Below are 16,385 nucleotides of genomic sequence, written 5' to 3'. Positions count from 1 at the left end.
TGTAAAACACACCACAGTATAAGTCTTTAGACAAAAAAAAGAGAGAACAAAGATGTTGCTGTATTGCAAATTTTTGATAATGACACGAAGATCATTCACAGGAAATTGCCCCAGTTGTCCTAGCTTTCCTTTTGGAATATCTTTTAGCATTTACGAGTACCAAAGCTCACATAGTGAGATTAACCCAGATTCAAATGTGTGAACGTATCTGTTATTTGCCACAGATTGAACGGGGAGAGTTTCAGCAGGAGTCTGTTCTGAAGCAGCTTGAGGTACTTCAGGAAGAGGAGAAAGAGTATCAGCACATCAAGGTATGTCTCAATGGGATTTGACGTAAGAAAGAGAGAGGCTCTTAAATATATGACACCCCACTAAAACATCTTTAATGTAATTGTGATTTGTGTCATATTGTTACTGTCATTAGCAAATAATTTCTGGTAACACTTTATTTTGACATTCAACTAACTATTAGTCATTTTGCAACAACATGTCAACAAGCACTCATTAGAGTATAAGTGTCTATTGACTATCAGAATACATGTCGACTTAAGGTCGAAGTATACTCAGATTTTTAGTATGTGCACCATCCTATTTTTTGTATCTGTGTTTACTTTGTATCAGTCATAACTTTGCCCAGACACAAAGATGAAGCTTTCTAGAGTGCATGTATAGACTGCCTGTTTTGGTGGTCACCTCAAATGGATTATACTTTGAAAGGCTATGTGTACAACTGAAAAGGGACATAAGCAATGGTTTAAAGCACCGGGTATAAATGAGAATGTGTCCTTCATATATTATGTTCCATTCTACCAAAATGCATCTTAATATCATGTGTAAACGGTTGCAGTTCCAAAAAACATGTTAGCTGACATGTAGTTACTTATAGATAGTACAATATCTAATGTCTACTATAGAAGTAAACTGTAACCCAAATTCCTCACAAAGCAAAATCTGTGTAATGTATTGACTTTTTTTGTTTAGATTACAGTTATTTTTTTTTTTTTTGACCGCTCCATACAGATATGTAGTGCTCACAATAGACAAAAACCTGCCTGATGCCTTTCTCACGTTCTCAATAGAGAAGTCACCTAATGGTGATTATCACCTCTACCCTGTGGGATATGGCCTGTGCATCGGCTCAAAATGGCATTCACATCCACATCATGGCAGGTGTTTTGCTTCTTAGCAACTGTGCAGATATAACACCACGTCAACGAAAGCAGCCATGGAATCAAGTTCCTTCACTTTGATTATTTCTTTCTGTGATGGATTTAAAAAGCCATGAATCTAAAGTCCAGTTAAAGCTGAAAAGTGCAGATTAACAACAACATTGTCTATCAAGGTTCTGCTTAATTAGCTGATAATGACATTTTGAAATTACTGCTAAGAAGTGTCACTTTGTTTCTTACCTTTGTTTTATATTTGCATTCTTGCTTTTATTACTGTTTTGAAACAGAAGTAAGATACTAAAGAAAGGAAATGAATATTCTGCATGCATATGTAAAGGGTGTTAAAATGTTTATTCAATAATTAATTGAAAACTGATACCTCCCTATATTTTTTTTTAATGTGAACACCAATAGTTCAGAATCAGTTCACCGCCACGCCAACGGATGGCGCTTGAGCGCTCCTGTGAAGCACACCATAGAGACTAGTTTTTTCCCGGGTGCGATCTCAGAAGTAAACTGACGCACCAAAGGAACGACACTCATTTTGTCTGTCTCTTTATTTATTCACAGGTAAAATAATATGCACTTTAAACATTCTTCTGATTGTTCACACGACTATAGGAAGGTTTAGGAACGTGATTGTGAAGCGTTTTGAGTAACTCTGTCATGCTCTAATGTGTTTTATGCAAATTGAATTAACTCAAGGGTCTTAAATGCAAACGATTTATTGTTTAGTAAATGCATTCAAAAGTATTGTTATACAGCATTGTGGTGATGTTTGAGTGTATCGGCAGTGCAAGGGTGCTTGTTATTTTTGTGTTTTAATTGAGTAGTTGAGTATATCTGCTGCATTAACAATTCAATCGCCATTTTGAGTGCTTTGCGCACACGCTTAATGAATGACACGAGTCAATCTGGGTGAAGTGGTGTATGTAAAATGGTGTTGGATTTTAGTTTATACATTTTGTGTGTTTAAGTGACACATTTGTCATCTTTCTAGTAATGAGTGACATTTATGTGAATCTTTATTGATTTATTTTGTACACACTCTTCTTTCCACATAATATGTAAATTATATATTGCCCTTATGTGAAACAGGCTATGGAATGCAAGTGTGTATGTATTCATATATCTTATGTGTACACCAGAAGTTAATGTGCAGATGAAGTTATTTTTGTATGTAACTAAAGAAGTGTTTACAATTACTAAAGTTTTAAGATCTGAGAAGTAAACTGACGCACCAAAGGAACGACACTCATTTTGTCTGTCTCTTTATTTATTCACAGTGTTTTCACAGATACACAGTGCTTCACTGCCTGTGTGTCCTTTGCTGCCAGCCCAGATATCCCCTAGGTCTGAGGCCGGTAACAATTGGGGGCTCGTCCGGGATTAGCACATCTCGCCTGGCACTGTTGTCATAGTAACGTGGGAATCCTGCACCCAGTGTTTCAGGGAAGACTACTTCGCCAAGTGTCATCCAGAGAACAACTGCCACAGGTGATGCATCAGCATGACTACTTTAAGCCCACGGCGAGTGCTGCTCTTCAAGATCCAAAAGAAGCTTTCAGATTTGAGTTTTAGTCAGCTGCAGACTGTTGCAAGTTCGATAGATGACGGTCGTAAAACTTACCAGGTAGCAGATCTAAGTGAACCCGAACTTTATGACCTAATTGTCGACTACATCAGAAGTGATGAGTTAAAAGCTGCAGAAGATGAGGGCATGACTCAACTTCTCCTCCTTTCTGACCTACTTAATGACGTGCTATCAGCTGCAAGAACCAGAGCCGCGGAATCGGGTAATGTGGCACCTGTCTTGATGGGAGATTCACCAACACAGCAACAGGGTCACACTCCAACTGATGACGATGGAGAAGTTTGCACACAACCGTTACACATGGACAGAGACACTCGCACACAATCATTACTCATGGACAGAGAAACTCGCACACAATCATTACGCATGAACAAAGAGACTGACATGCACTCATCATTTCAGGGCAGAGACACCTATGCACTTACCAGAGAAGTCACCTCATCAACGCCTGGTATGCCAGACCAAATTGGTGCTGCTCCTTTGGGTAGGATGAACTCATCTAACATTGCTGACCATGTTGTAAGATTGTCTGATGTTTCAGCTTTGTTACCACGTAGAGAGTTTAAGTTGCATGGTGGTCAAATTTGTGATATAGGCTGTGACATGTCTTTCAATTGTCTCTGTAAGCAAATGGATCAAGGGTTGCAGGAGGGTTTCAGTGAGTCTGAGATTATCAGAGCAGTCCTTAAGATAACAAAACCTGGTACATTCAGAGAGATGTTGGTTAATAAGGATGATCTTACTACTGATGGGTTGAAAAGATTTCTGCGCTCCCACATTAGAGACAAAAATGTAACTGAACTTTTTCAAGAGCTAACTAGTGCTAGACAAAATGACAAAGAAAGCCCACAACAGTTTCTTTACCGAATAATGGGCCTGAAGCAGCGTGTTCTTTTTGAGTCACAACAACCGGGTGTAGGTTTTAGCTATAACAAAGAGCTTGTTCAGGGCACTTTCATTCACACACTTTACCAGGGGTTAAATGAGAGGAACAGCCATGTCAGACGTGATCTTAAACCTTTTCTCTCAGACATGCAGGTTAGTGACGACTTGCTCTTGGAAGAAATAACAAAATCAACAGCTGAAGAAGAAGGGAGATTGAAAAGACTGGGTTCAGTAGGTAAAAGCAGACCAGTTACTGTAAGCGCAGCTCAGCACTCCCAAAGTGAACTGAACACCCCAACAAAAGTTGACGCTGAGTTGCAAGCAAACCGTGATGCGATCAAAGAATTAACTGCTCAAGTTTCTTCTCTAACCAAGCATCTAGCCCAGATGTCCACCCCCACTGAGGCTGTGAAGCTGAAAGACTGCCACTCACCTACTGACCGCACACAACCACCATGGTCTGAGACCAGAGGTAGATGCAATGACTGTGTACAAAAAAACAATACCAACTGTGTTCACTGCTTTGTTTGCGGCCAGGCAGGACATCGCGCCATTGGCTGTCTCCAACGAAGGTTGTCGGGAAACGGGAAGAGGTCGCTGGAGAGGGGCAGCCAGTGATCCTAAGCAGTGATGAGCCCCGAGAAAAGGTCAAAACACCTAAACACTCACAGTCAAACTTACAGTACCAGTCAGACCCAAAGAAAAGAGTAGCTCAACTCATTGGTAAGCGATGCATGGTCTCATGTTCCATCAATGGTGTACCTCTTCAGATGCTGCTTGATTCAGGGGCACAAGTGACCATGGTGAGCAAATCGTGGATGGAGCAAGCACTACCCTGTATAAAAATACAGCCACTTGGATCGTTATTTGATCATTCCCTTGAAATTTCTGCTGCTAATAATACTCAGGTTCCCCTTGATGGATGGGCAGAGATTGATCTTCAGATATGCAGCCAGCGTCATGGGCGCCTTACAATCAGGGTGCCACTTCTTATCAGTCGTGACTGCAATTACCCTCTTTTAGGTAGTAATGTAATTGCGGAGATGATCAAAGCAAACACTGATCAGGACGATATTGTAAATGTAACTGAAATACTGAAAGAAGCTTTGAGTGTCAGTGACAGTACCGTGCAAGCATTAGTCTTCACTCTCCAGACCATTAGACCCACGGAGATGCCACAGTGTAATGTACGCCTTGGCAAGAAAGGTGTAAATATCCCTTCAGGCAAGATTCGTGAAGTCCAGTGTAGAATTCGAGGATGGAACAGTGGAGGTACGATGATGTTTCAGCCGAGCCCTGAGAATCATTGCCCGGAGGGTCTAGAATTGTTCCCAGCTTTAGTTGATGTTCCTGATGGCTCATCCAAGCGCATCAAAATCCCAATTCAGAACTCAACAAAACATGACATCTATCTTGCAAAGAAAACCATTCTTGGTACTCTTGAAGATATACTTGATCTTAAACCAATCCCTCGTCCCTCCATAAACGGTGAGCCAACGCCTCAGAATACAGCCCACTTGTGTGCAGCTCAATTGTGTACTCATGAGCAGACTTTGAGAGAAAAAGAAATGCATAAACCCACACACATGACCAAAGACAAATGGCATCCTCCTGTTGACTTGTCTCATCTAGCTGAGGAAGAGCAGGAGATTGCGAAATGTATGTTATTCGACCAGTCAGATGTCTTTGCTAAAGATGACACCGATATTGGTTGCATTTCTGACTTACAACTTAAAATCTACTTAAAAGATGATACACCAGTCCAAAGGTCCTACAATGCAGTCCCAAAGCCCTTGTATAGAGAGGTTAAGGAACATGTTCAAAAGCTGCTAGATCATGGATGGATTAGAAAGTCTGTATCACCTTATTCCTCTCCCGTGGTCTGCGTAAGGAAAAAAGATATGAGCCTACGCCTTTGTGTTGATTTTCGTGGACTTAACAGCAAAACTATCCCCGACCGTCACCCCCTTCCACGTATTCAGGACCTATTAGATAGCCTGGGAGGTTACTCATGGTTTTCCATACTCGACCAGGGCAGTGCATATCACCAGGGCTTTGTTGAGGAGAACTCCAGGCACCTGACAGCTTTCAGCACGCCTTGGGGATTGTATGAGTGGATCCGTCTTCCTTTTGGCCTTTCCAATGCGCCGGCGGCTTTCCAAAGATGTATGGAGGGTGTGTTGAGTGGTCTGAGGGATGAATGCTGTTTTCCCTACTTAGACGATGTTCTCTGCTTTTCCAAATCCTTTCAGGACCACGTCAAAGATTTGAAGAGAGTCTTTTGCCGCTTACGGGAGCATGGTGTAAAATTACGACCAAAGAAGTGTGAATTATTTAAACGGCAGGTGCGGTATGTTGGGCGCCTAGTTACAAGTGAAGGCATTCAAGTCGATCCCAAGGACTTGGAAGCAGTGATGCAATGGAAGGAGCGGGAACCAAAGAATGTTGGAGAAGTAAGAGCTCTTTTGGGATTTTTGGGCTACTATCGGTCCTTCATTCAGGATTTTTCCCGAATAGCCCGACCACTGTTTAAGCTTCAAGAGAGTCCTGAGGCGTCTGGAGAGAAATCTGTCGAAACTAGGACAAGTAAGCAAAGTATAAAAAAGGGTCAGCTGCCATCCAAGACACCAGTCCAGTGGACCCCTGAACACCGTGCTGTGGTTGCTTCCCTTGTCGACATGTTGACCACCCTTCCTATCTTGGCATACCCAGACTTTAATTTACCTTTTGTCCTTCACACCGACGCATCCAATGAAGGTCTGGGGGCGGTACTCTATCAGGAACAAGGGGGTAAACTACGCGTTATCGCCTATGGCTCGAGGACACTCACACCCGCTGAGAAGAATTATCACCTCCATTCTAACAAGCTTGAGTTCCTTGCCTTAAAGTGGGCCATTTGCGATAAATTCCGGGATTACCTTTACTACGCACCCACGTTCACCGTATTCACAGATAATAATCCCCTTACCTATATCCTGAGTACCGCCAAGTTGAGTGCTGTTGGGCATCGTTGGGTGGGTGAATTGGCCGACTTTCATTTTACAATAAAATATAGACCAGGCAAGACAAACACTGATGCTGACACCCTATCACGGTTCCCAGTGAAGCTCCAGGACCACATCAGAGAGTACTCTGAGGTTTTACCTCCAGATGTTGTGTCTGCCATATGGCAGGGAGATAAAGCCCAGAGAGAAAGAGAAGTACCGTGGGTTGCGGCTCTTCAGCTGGGCTCCACTGATGATAATATGCTTCCGGCCAGTATACCCTTGTTTCCTCTAGAAGACATTCGAGCTGCCCAAAAAGGAGATGCTTCCATCGTTGATGTGATTGCATTGAAAGAGAAAGGATGGAACCCCAATGACAAAGACAAGAGACAAATGGGACCCACCACACGACGACTCATACACGAATGGAGTAAACTTAGACTCGAACAGGGAATTTTATACAGACAAACCGGACAACACAGACAGCTGGTTCTCCCTGATTCTTTGAAGTCTCTTGTGCTCAAACACCTTCATGATGACATGGGGCATGTCGGCGCTGACAAAGTTACCCACCTGGCAAGGCAAAGATTTTATTGGCCTTTCATGCAGCGTGACATAGAAGATTATGTCATCCGCCAGTGCCCATGTATTAAACAAAAGCGGCCTGCTGTTCCTGAAAAGGCACCAATGGGCTCAATTACAACAAGTGTACCATTTGAGCTACTGTCTGTTGATTATCTGCATCTTGAATCGAGTAAGGGTGGCTACGAGTATATCTTGGTTCTTGTAGATCACTTTACTCGTTTCGCCCAGGCCTACCCAACACGGAACAAATCTGGAAAAACGGCTGCTGAAAAGATTTTCTTTGACTTTATACCACGCTTTGGGTATCCACAAAAGCTTCACCATGATCAGGGTCGCGAATTTGAGAATAACTTATTCCAGCGGCTTCAGCAACTGGCTGGCATTACCCATTCTCGAACGACACCCTATCATCCACAAGGGAACCCCGTTGAGCGTTTAAATAGAACACTGCTTCAGATGCTACGGACACTGTCAGAGGAAAAGAAATCTGAATGGAAAGACCACTTACCACACATAGTGCATGCATACAATTGTTCGAGACATGAAGCCACAGGTTATTCACCATTCTTTCTCCTCTTTGGAAGGGCCCCACAGTTGCCCATTGATTTGATTTTTAACCTGGATCCTGAGCCACAGACTGAAACCCGTCAGGAATTTGCACAGAAGTGGGCTTCTCGGATGCAGGAGGCATACAAGATCGCCTCTGAACATAGTAAAAAGAGCTCTGCAAAAGGGAAAAAATACTATGATCGTGGTGTCAGAGGAAGTGTGCTTCAGCCAGGTGATCGTGTGCTTGTACGCAACCTATCAGAGAGGGGCGGGCCCGGCAAACTCCGTCCTTACTGGGAGAACAAGGTTCACCGTGTTGTTGAGAGGATGGGAGTTGGTCCTGTGTATCGAATTCAAGCTGAAACTGGTGATCGCACTCTACGTGTCTTGCACCGTAATCTTCTCTTGCCTGTGAATGATCTGCCTATTGAACATAATGGAGAGGAAAATCGGACACGGAAACAACAAAGGCAGAGGCAACATCACAAGAACAGCCAACATCACAGGTCTGATACCTTAGAGCACGACTCCGGTGATTCAGGGGATGAGGAAGAATATGCTTGTAATCCCAGACCAGTCCCAGTATATGAAAGGGGAAAAGCCACTCTCAAACAGTCCCATCATGAGCCAGGTAGTGATCTACGAGTAGCGGCACCAGAGTTTCATCCGGAACACCATAGAGCTGAGCCAGATAACCCTCAAACATATGAGCAACCACTCCGGTTTGTGACACCAGAATCAGAGCAAGTACTGGCTGACCTGTTGCCATCTCTGGAAACTCAGGAACAAGTAGACGACTACATAGCTGGAAGAAGTAATGAGGATACTGACCTGGGAGTGGAGCTGGTTGCACAGCCAATGAATGGGGAAGACATCACCCTGCGGAGGTCAGCACGGGCAGTAAAGCCAAAGGAGATGTTCACATATAATCAGATGGGACAACCCACATACCTACCTTGGAGACCAGGAGTGAATGCAATGCACACCTGTGTACTGTACCCTATTCATACTTACCCTGTCATACCTGATGCCTCTCACTATCCTTCTCCACTTGTGTGGGCATATTAGACTTAAGAAAGGACAAATGAGGCAGGACTGTTGACATTCAAATACCTCCCTGTCCTTTGATCAGACTGATAGTCATTTCTCTTATCTTCAGAAAAAAAAAAAAAACGTTCTTCTATTCTGTTGGGTTAGTTCTGGATGCCCGGAGGCATCTCTTAAAGCTGGGGAGAGTGTAAAGGGTGTTAAAATGTTTATTCAATAATTAATTGAAAACTGATACCTCCCTATATTTTTTTTTAATGTGAACACCAATAGTTCAGAATCAGTTCACCGCCACGCCAACGGATGGCGCTTGAGCGCTCCTGTGAAGCACACCATAGAGACTAGTTTTTTCCCGGGTGCGATCTCAGAAGTAAACTGACGCACCAAAGGAACGACACTCATTTTGTCTGTCTCTTTATTTATTCACAGGTAAAATAATATGCACTTTAAACATTCTTCTGATTGTTCACACGACTATAGGAAGGTTTAGGAACGTGATTGTGAAGCGTTTTGAGTAACTCTGTCATGCTCTAATGTGTTTTATGCAAATTGAATTAACTCAAGGGTCTTAAATGCAAACGATTTATTGTTTAGTAAATGCATTCAAAAGTATTGTTATACAGCATTGTGGTGATGTTTGAGTGTATCGGCAGTGCAAGGGTGCTTGTTATTTTTGTGTTTTAATTGAGTAGTTGAGTATATCTGCTGCATTAACAATTCAATCGCCATTTTGAGTGCTTTGCGCACACGCTTAATGAATGACACGAGTCAATCTGGGTGAAGTGGTGTATGTAAAATGGTGTTGGATTTTAGTTTATACATTTTGTGTGTTTAAGTGACACATTTGTCATCTTTCTAGTAATGAGTGACATTTATGTGAATCTTTATTGATTTATTTTGTACACACTCTTCTTTCCACATAATATGTAAATTATATATTGCCCTTATGTGAAACAGGCTATGGAATGCAAGTGTGTATGTATTCATATATCTTATGTGTACACCAGAAGTTAATGTGCAGATGAAGTTATTTTTGTATGTAACTAAAGAAGTGTTTACAATTACTAAAGTTTTAAGATCTGAGAAGTAAACTGACGCACCAAAGGAACGACACTCATTTTGTCTGTCTCTTTATTTATTCACAGTGTTTTCACAGATACACAGTGCTTCACTGCCTGTGTGTCCTTTGCTGCCAGCCCAGATATCCCCTAGGTCTGAGGCCGGTAACACATAGCTGTTGTCAAGAAATTTAGCTTTAGTTCATGGTGTTAGATATAGGTCAAATAATTAATATGGAAGCATTTATGAAAAAAAGAAAGAAAAAAAAAGAAAATAAATTCTGCAATCAAAGACCTTGCTATCTGTAGAGGTTTGAGTTTCTCAAAGGACACCAGATACAAGTATATAATAAATATATAATAATTAGCAAAATGTTTAGCCAAGATTGCATGGGAATAACACATAAGTATTCAGTTAGAATTAGATAAAATCACAAAATGTGTCTTTATAATAAAAAATTAAGCTAAACTCCTCATGGTCATCTGTTTATCTAAATAGGGAGGAGTATAATCATGTAAAGACTTTTTAATTGTCTGACAGCAGAACAAAAACCATTGAAATTTCCAAAAGATGACATACTGTAGGGTATTCAAAAGTTTCAGATAATGTATGTTTATAAGATGTTCATGAGTATAGGAGCTTTGAAATGCATCATAACAGACTTAAGGAGCATTCACACTGACAGTGACGTGGATTGCTGGAGGTTACCAACTCTTTGTGCATTTGGTGTCTAGTAGTCAATCCCTTTCAATTGTATGCACCTGTGCATGTCCTCCAACTGAAAGATGCTGCATTGCATTGATGCTTATTTGCTTAATAGAGAGCTCCTCACCAGTAATTCAGATATTAGGAACTCTTTCAAATTAATTGCTTCATTTGCCGGTTGCAGAAACTGCTTAAGCTAGTCTTAAAAGTTAGTCATCTATTTTTAATCATGCAAGACTGGTCATGACTTTTCAAAACCAGTTCCATAAAAACATAGATTGGTCTAATTTGAATCCGAAAAGTAAGACTGATTACCATTTGGTTGACTGCTAAGTGGTCAAACTAGTTATTGCAAGTTTGCACAGCTTTCCTCTGGTATCAGTTCCCTGTCAGTGTTTTTTTGTCATAAAACTAGTGTATATGTGCTCATTGACATTGACTGTTAATGCATTTTTCCTCAAAGGACCCCACTAATGGATACTACAGTGTGAACACCTTTAAGGAGCATCATGGCACCCCAACCACGCTGGCTGGAAACCAGACCACAGAGCTCCACCGAGACCCAGCCACAGCCACCACCGGCAAGCAGCGGGTTCCCACAGGAATGTCTTTCACTAACATCTACTCTACCTTGGGTGCTGGACCCAACCGCCTATACGACTACAGCCAGCGGTTCGTGCTGGGCATGGGCAGCAGTTCCATCGAGCTTTGCGAGCGAGAATTCCAGCGAGGATCGATGAGCGACTCCAGCTCTTTCCTGGACACACAGTGTGATAGCAGCGCCAGCAGTTACAGCAAGCAGGATGGCTACGTGCAGTTCGACAAGGACAGCAAGGCATCGGCCTCCTCCTCGTCCCATTACTCTCAGTCATCGTCCCAGAACTCAGACCTCACGCGGCCACTGCAGAAACGCATGCAGACCCACGTCTGACTGCAGGAGATGGACAGAAGACAGAGGAATCCAGCGCTGGGGTTGGCCAAAGGGGATTGAATCCCCCCAACCCCACAGATGCGAATCAGGAACCAGTTCAAGCACATCTAGTACACCAATTTCATTTTATCCTCCAATTATTTAGCTTTTTCTTTGATATATGTGAATTTCCTCATTGTCAAAATCTTATTCACAGCTTTGAAAAGCCTTAACTTTTTTAGAACCTTTTCTTCACCCTTCCGAATGCCCTAAATCTCTGAGCCAAAACATTCCTCCAAACAACAGTGTACCACAGTGATGTTACATGCCAATGGAGAAAGACACAAGACCCTGAACAGACCTAGTGTCCTTGCTGTCGTTCCAGTAACTTTGAAAAAGCTCTGAATGAATGCCCCCCTCAAACAAAGCATAGCAACGATGCTCAAGTGAACTCTTCGAAGAGAGTTGAAGAAGGCTACACTCCATACCTCTGTAGTCCATTCACTCCGCTCCACTACTGAAGGACAATGTCCTGTTGCTCCTGTACATTAAAGCACAACTGTCAAAGTTGTATGTAACTTTTCTCAATTCCTCTACCACAGCTAGCTAAACAACTGAAACATAAAATAAAATGAAAGGACAGGGGGGGGGGGGGGGGGGGTGATAGAAAGCAATGAACGAACTGAATTAACAACTAAAGCCAGTCCAAATCTTTGGATTCTGACCCTTCTGACAAAGGTTAGTCTGACATACAAATGTGAGATGTGGCTCTGAGCTGTTGGATTACAATTTAGAGATAATCTATATTTGTGTACTTTGTCTTTCTTTCTGAACACTCTTTAGTTTCAGTATTTTATCAACATGGATTTAAAACAGGAATTGGACTTGCACTGGGAACTAGAAAGATGATGTAATCTTGTTTAGTTATGTGTTTATGAGAGGATGGGTTTTCTCTTTTTTTAAATACTATTATTTCCGAAAACGGTTGATTTGGGTTTGATGTGAATCATGTGCCAATGATCGGAACAATGATGTTTGGATTTCAAAAAGATGCACTATATCCTGTGTCCTGCTTTGTAAAGTTGAATTATAACACTTTTTTTTCTTTTGATTAATTTAAATCAATCTGGGATTGTTACATACGCTATATATATTTTTCAAACTCCTTGTTTCTTGCAGGACACAAATTTAGTTTACGTGGAGTGCCATTGGACTGTACAGAATTGATTACCCTCACTGTTATAAGTGAGCCATTTTTGTACATGTGTTTTGAGTGGAGTATGGGTGTCCATGCTTTATGTACATGTATGTTGTTTTGTTGTTTACTTTTTTCTTCCTTTGTCTTTTGGTTTACAGTACTGAAATTGCAACTTATGTGACTACTGATAACTCAAGCACTTCTACACTCGACTCTTGTAAAGTAAAATCACTCTTAGACTTTAATCAGAATACTGAAATCAAGCTAATATCAATTGAGCTAGCATTGCAAACTATGTATGATGAGCAGAAAGACACAGACTACCCAGAATGTCATTGTGAATGAAAACCTGGAAACTAGAGACATTCGGCCAGTTAAAGTGACAAAACCTTTGGAAAGAGTTGAAGCTCCAGCTGTTCTGAAAGTATAACTCTTGCAGGGCTTCTTGGCTTAAGCTACAGTGCCAATGATGCTGACCCACTTGCCTTGCCAAAAGTAATGGATGCATTTGATTGATTAGATTATCTGCTCCATTTCCCAATTCATTCTGCATTTTGGTCATTGCTGTCCTGGGGAGAAATGTTCAGACTGCCAAAAAAAAAAGTCATAATTATGGCAACATGCTTCAAGTGCTAGGGAAGAGTACCGCCATTATCTATGTGGTGTTATATTAAGGGGCGTAATTGTATGAAATTTCCACTGACCCCTTTTAACAAGGTTCAGGCTCATCCCAGTATGAGTACCAACTGTGCTTACATCCAGTGATACCGACATCCTTTTTCGCTGCCAAAGTTTACACTGGGTTATATGACGTTCTGAACCTACATTTAATTGACTAACGGCTCCAGTCCTGACTTATGATTGAAGAAACAGATTGGGCGTGAATGCTATAAGTGTATTTTGCTTATCAAAGCTTTATCTCCTCTTCAACGTACCTACCATTCAACTTATCTTCCATTCATCCTCGCTCATAAACAGAAATATGACCAGAGATAATCCCTCATATAAACAAGCAGGGGGAACTGTGGCATCTCTCACTTGAACAGCATAGGGAAGAGGAAGAGTTCTGATTTGTTCTGACCTAACAGTCCCTCCCTTCAACCCACTAACTGTGAGGTGTGATGCTGAGTCAGTCGGCGCTGTAAGCACTTTACATATGATTATATTTGTGGCATTTCAATGGGTTTCATACATGAGTGCTGTTGGATAAGTCTAATTTTACAAATGGATTGGTGCCCATTGTGGGGTTTAAACACGAAAAGGCCTGTTTCAGTGCTGATAATTTAGCTCAGTCCTTACTACACTGTATATAAATACCTCATGTTCTCTGTGTGTAAATTTGAAGTTACTTTGCTTTGTTCTTTAGTCAGATTCAATCATGAAGTGCAGAAATCAAATCACACTGCTGATACTGTACACAAGATCACATTTATTTTACATATTACATTTTATTTTATATGTTTTCGACTCTGGGCATAACCAATGCTATAGCCATAGGCAGATAAATGTTTCAAATTAAATGTCCATATGTTTTTTACCTTGCCCTATCTTTCTGTTATCGATAACTGTTTCCTGCAAGGTGAAATTAAAATATATGGACTTATAGAAATCTCCCAACACACAACAATTCAGCTTGCAATGTGCACTGATTTATATCCAGGGTTTCTACACCTTTTGACCATTTTGTGATTTCTGGAGAAATAATTTTAGTGAGACTGACCAGAAATTGCTGTTTGCGATTGAGAGGAATAACCTGAGCTGAGCATAAATCAATATTTAAGATATATTTAGGTACCCTGTAAATACAGAAAATGCCAAAACATAATTCTCAAGTCATGGTATTATCAAATTAAATTTTCAGGAGCCAAAGTGTGGATTTCTCCATGTTAAAATGAATATCCTGTACTACATGGTAATAAGCAGAGAGAATTTTAAGCAGTGTGTAAAAAAACATTTCTCTGTTGGTTTGAATCCTGGCCAGCCACGCTTAGCAAAAATAGCTCAAGCAATGGCATTAGTTTGGAGGCGTGTCTCACTGTTATTTTGTATAACAACAGATGAGGACGAGAGAGGAAACCTGTTTGAAAATAGTCATATTTGCAATTCTGCTCTGTGTCACGTGTTGCATAGAAATTACACACTTCAGATTTAAATTGCATTTAATGTTAATCATTTTAGTTAACATTAAATTAGAGTTACCAATAAATACAGACATAATGCAAATCAAGGGCAGCTACTATACCATTCCTTCTGCCACTGCATTCATTTCTACTTTGAAATGCTAATACAGCCATATGGATATTTATTATTTCACATGAACATAAATTATACCATATGGACTTGTCAAGTCTCAACCCCCACCCCACCAAAAACATAAAAAAAAAACAATTCACTATCCATGTAAAGAGGCTGCTATGTGCTTGAATGAACATGGTGTCTGTAAGCAAACATTGGATTGGATTATGGCTGTTGTTTTTTGAGTAGCTCTCCATACTTTTTTGTAGCCTGTGTACTTTTCTTATCACACAGCACTGGTGAGTTTCAATCCCTTCTCACACTGGACTGCAAGTCTTGCCCGTTTTAGGCACCGGATGGTCATGCACTTACAACCAAACCAAACAGATGTACAAATACCACTCTGTATGATAGGACAGGGTCATTGCCAGCCACAGACAGCAGACCACATTTATGGCTTTTACATTTCTCCCCTGACATTTCAGCACAGCCAGGCAGGCTACTGGCTGATGAAATGTTATAAATTCCCCTCTCTCAAAGATACTGTTTTATATAGGCCTCCCCATTATGACGATCCCAGAGCAAGTGTTAGAGTTGTTAGAGGATGGTTACAGTCAAGGCTGCATAGGCGAAATGTGTAATCATATCTGTTTGCAACGAGTGCATTGCATTTATGATCTTTGCTTTGTTAAATGTTCAGTACGTAAAAGAGAAGAAAATATCATTATGTACAGTGATGGGCAGCTCTTTCTGAATGGTTTGTGTCAATTGAGTCATTTCTTCCTGTCCTAAGCACTTTCTTCATCACAAGACAATATCTTGTTAGTCTTCATGTGACATGCTACTGCCGAAACAAAGAGGGTGTGTGCACAGAGGTCGAGAAAATCGATCCAGCAGTTCTGAAGTTATTATACTGTAATGTTATGTCATTATAAAAGAAGATTAACCACTTTTTTATTTTATCTATTCTTTCTTGCAGTGAGACTCTCTCTATCAGTAAAAGCATTAAAAATATGTATTTTACCTGTAATGGTCCATGATCTTATGATGCTTTGGCTCTGTATATTTCTGAAAGAAAATTGAAAACCATTGCAAAAAGAGTTTTGCTTGATGTCTTTATTTAAACCAATTATGTGTCCGTGTGCATTTGCGTGTGCGTGTGCCGGTATCAAAGTACCTCAACGTCTATGCAAATTAAAAGCCAAATCTATATTTAACAAGTGAAACTTCCAATCCCATTCATTTTAAGTGCATTCCATTGCTGAACATTATGTCACAAGAGTTTCTTCATCTGATCAAATTTGAAGAAATGTAGCATTGCATCACTTGCTCACCAGTAGATGCTCTGCAGTGATTGGTTGCTGTCTGAATGAGAGTCCGCTCAGCTATTGTGATGTTCTGTGGTTGGCACTCATTCACTGCAAAGCATCCATTGGTGAGCAAGTGATGGAAAGCCAATGCTTCT

General features: G+C 41.0%; 1 protein-coding gene across 1 annotated transcript in view; it reads left to right on the top strand.

The window, feature by feature from the left end:
• Positions 1–16,020, top strand: part of LOC113061746 (kin of IRRE-like protein 3) — a 233,924-nt gene extending 217,904 nt beyond the window's left edge. The window contains exons 15-16 of the mRNA XM_026231153.1: positions 225–311; positions 11,041–16,020. Of these exons, the coding sequence (XP_026086938.1) occupies positions 225–311; positions 11,041–11,508 (555 nt within the window). The 3' untranslated portion in view covers positions 11,509–16,020. The remainder of the gene's footprint in view (positions 1–224; positions 312–11,040) is intronic.
• The last annotated feature ends 365 nt before the right edge of the window (positions 16,021–16,385 follow it).

This window comes from Carassius auratus, chromosome 43 (genome assembly GCF_003368295.1).
Source record: "Carassius auratus strain Wakin chromosome 43, ASM336829v1, whole genome shotgun sequence".
Lineage (NCBI taxonomy): Eukaryota > Metazoa > Chordata > Actinopteri > Cypriniformes > Cyprinidae > Carassius > Carassius auratus.
This window is presented reverse-complemented; position numbering and strand designations above follow the sequence as displayed.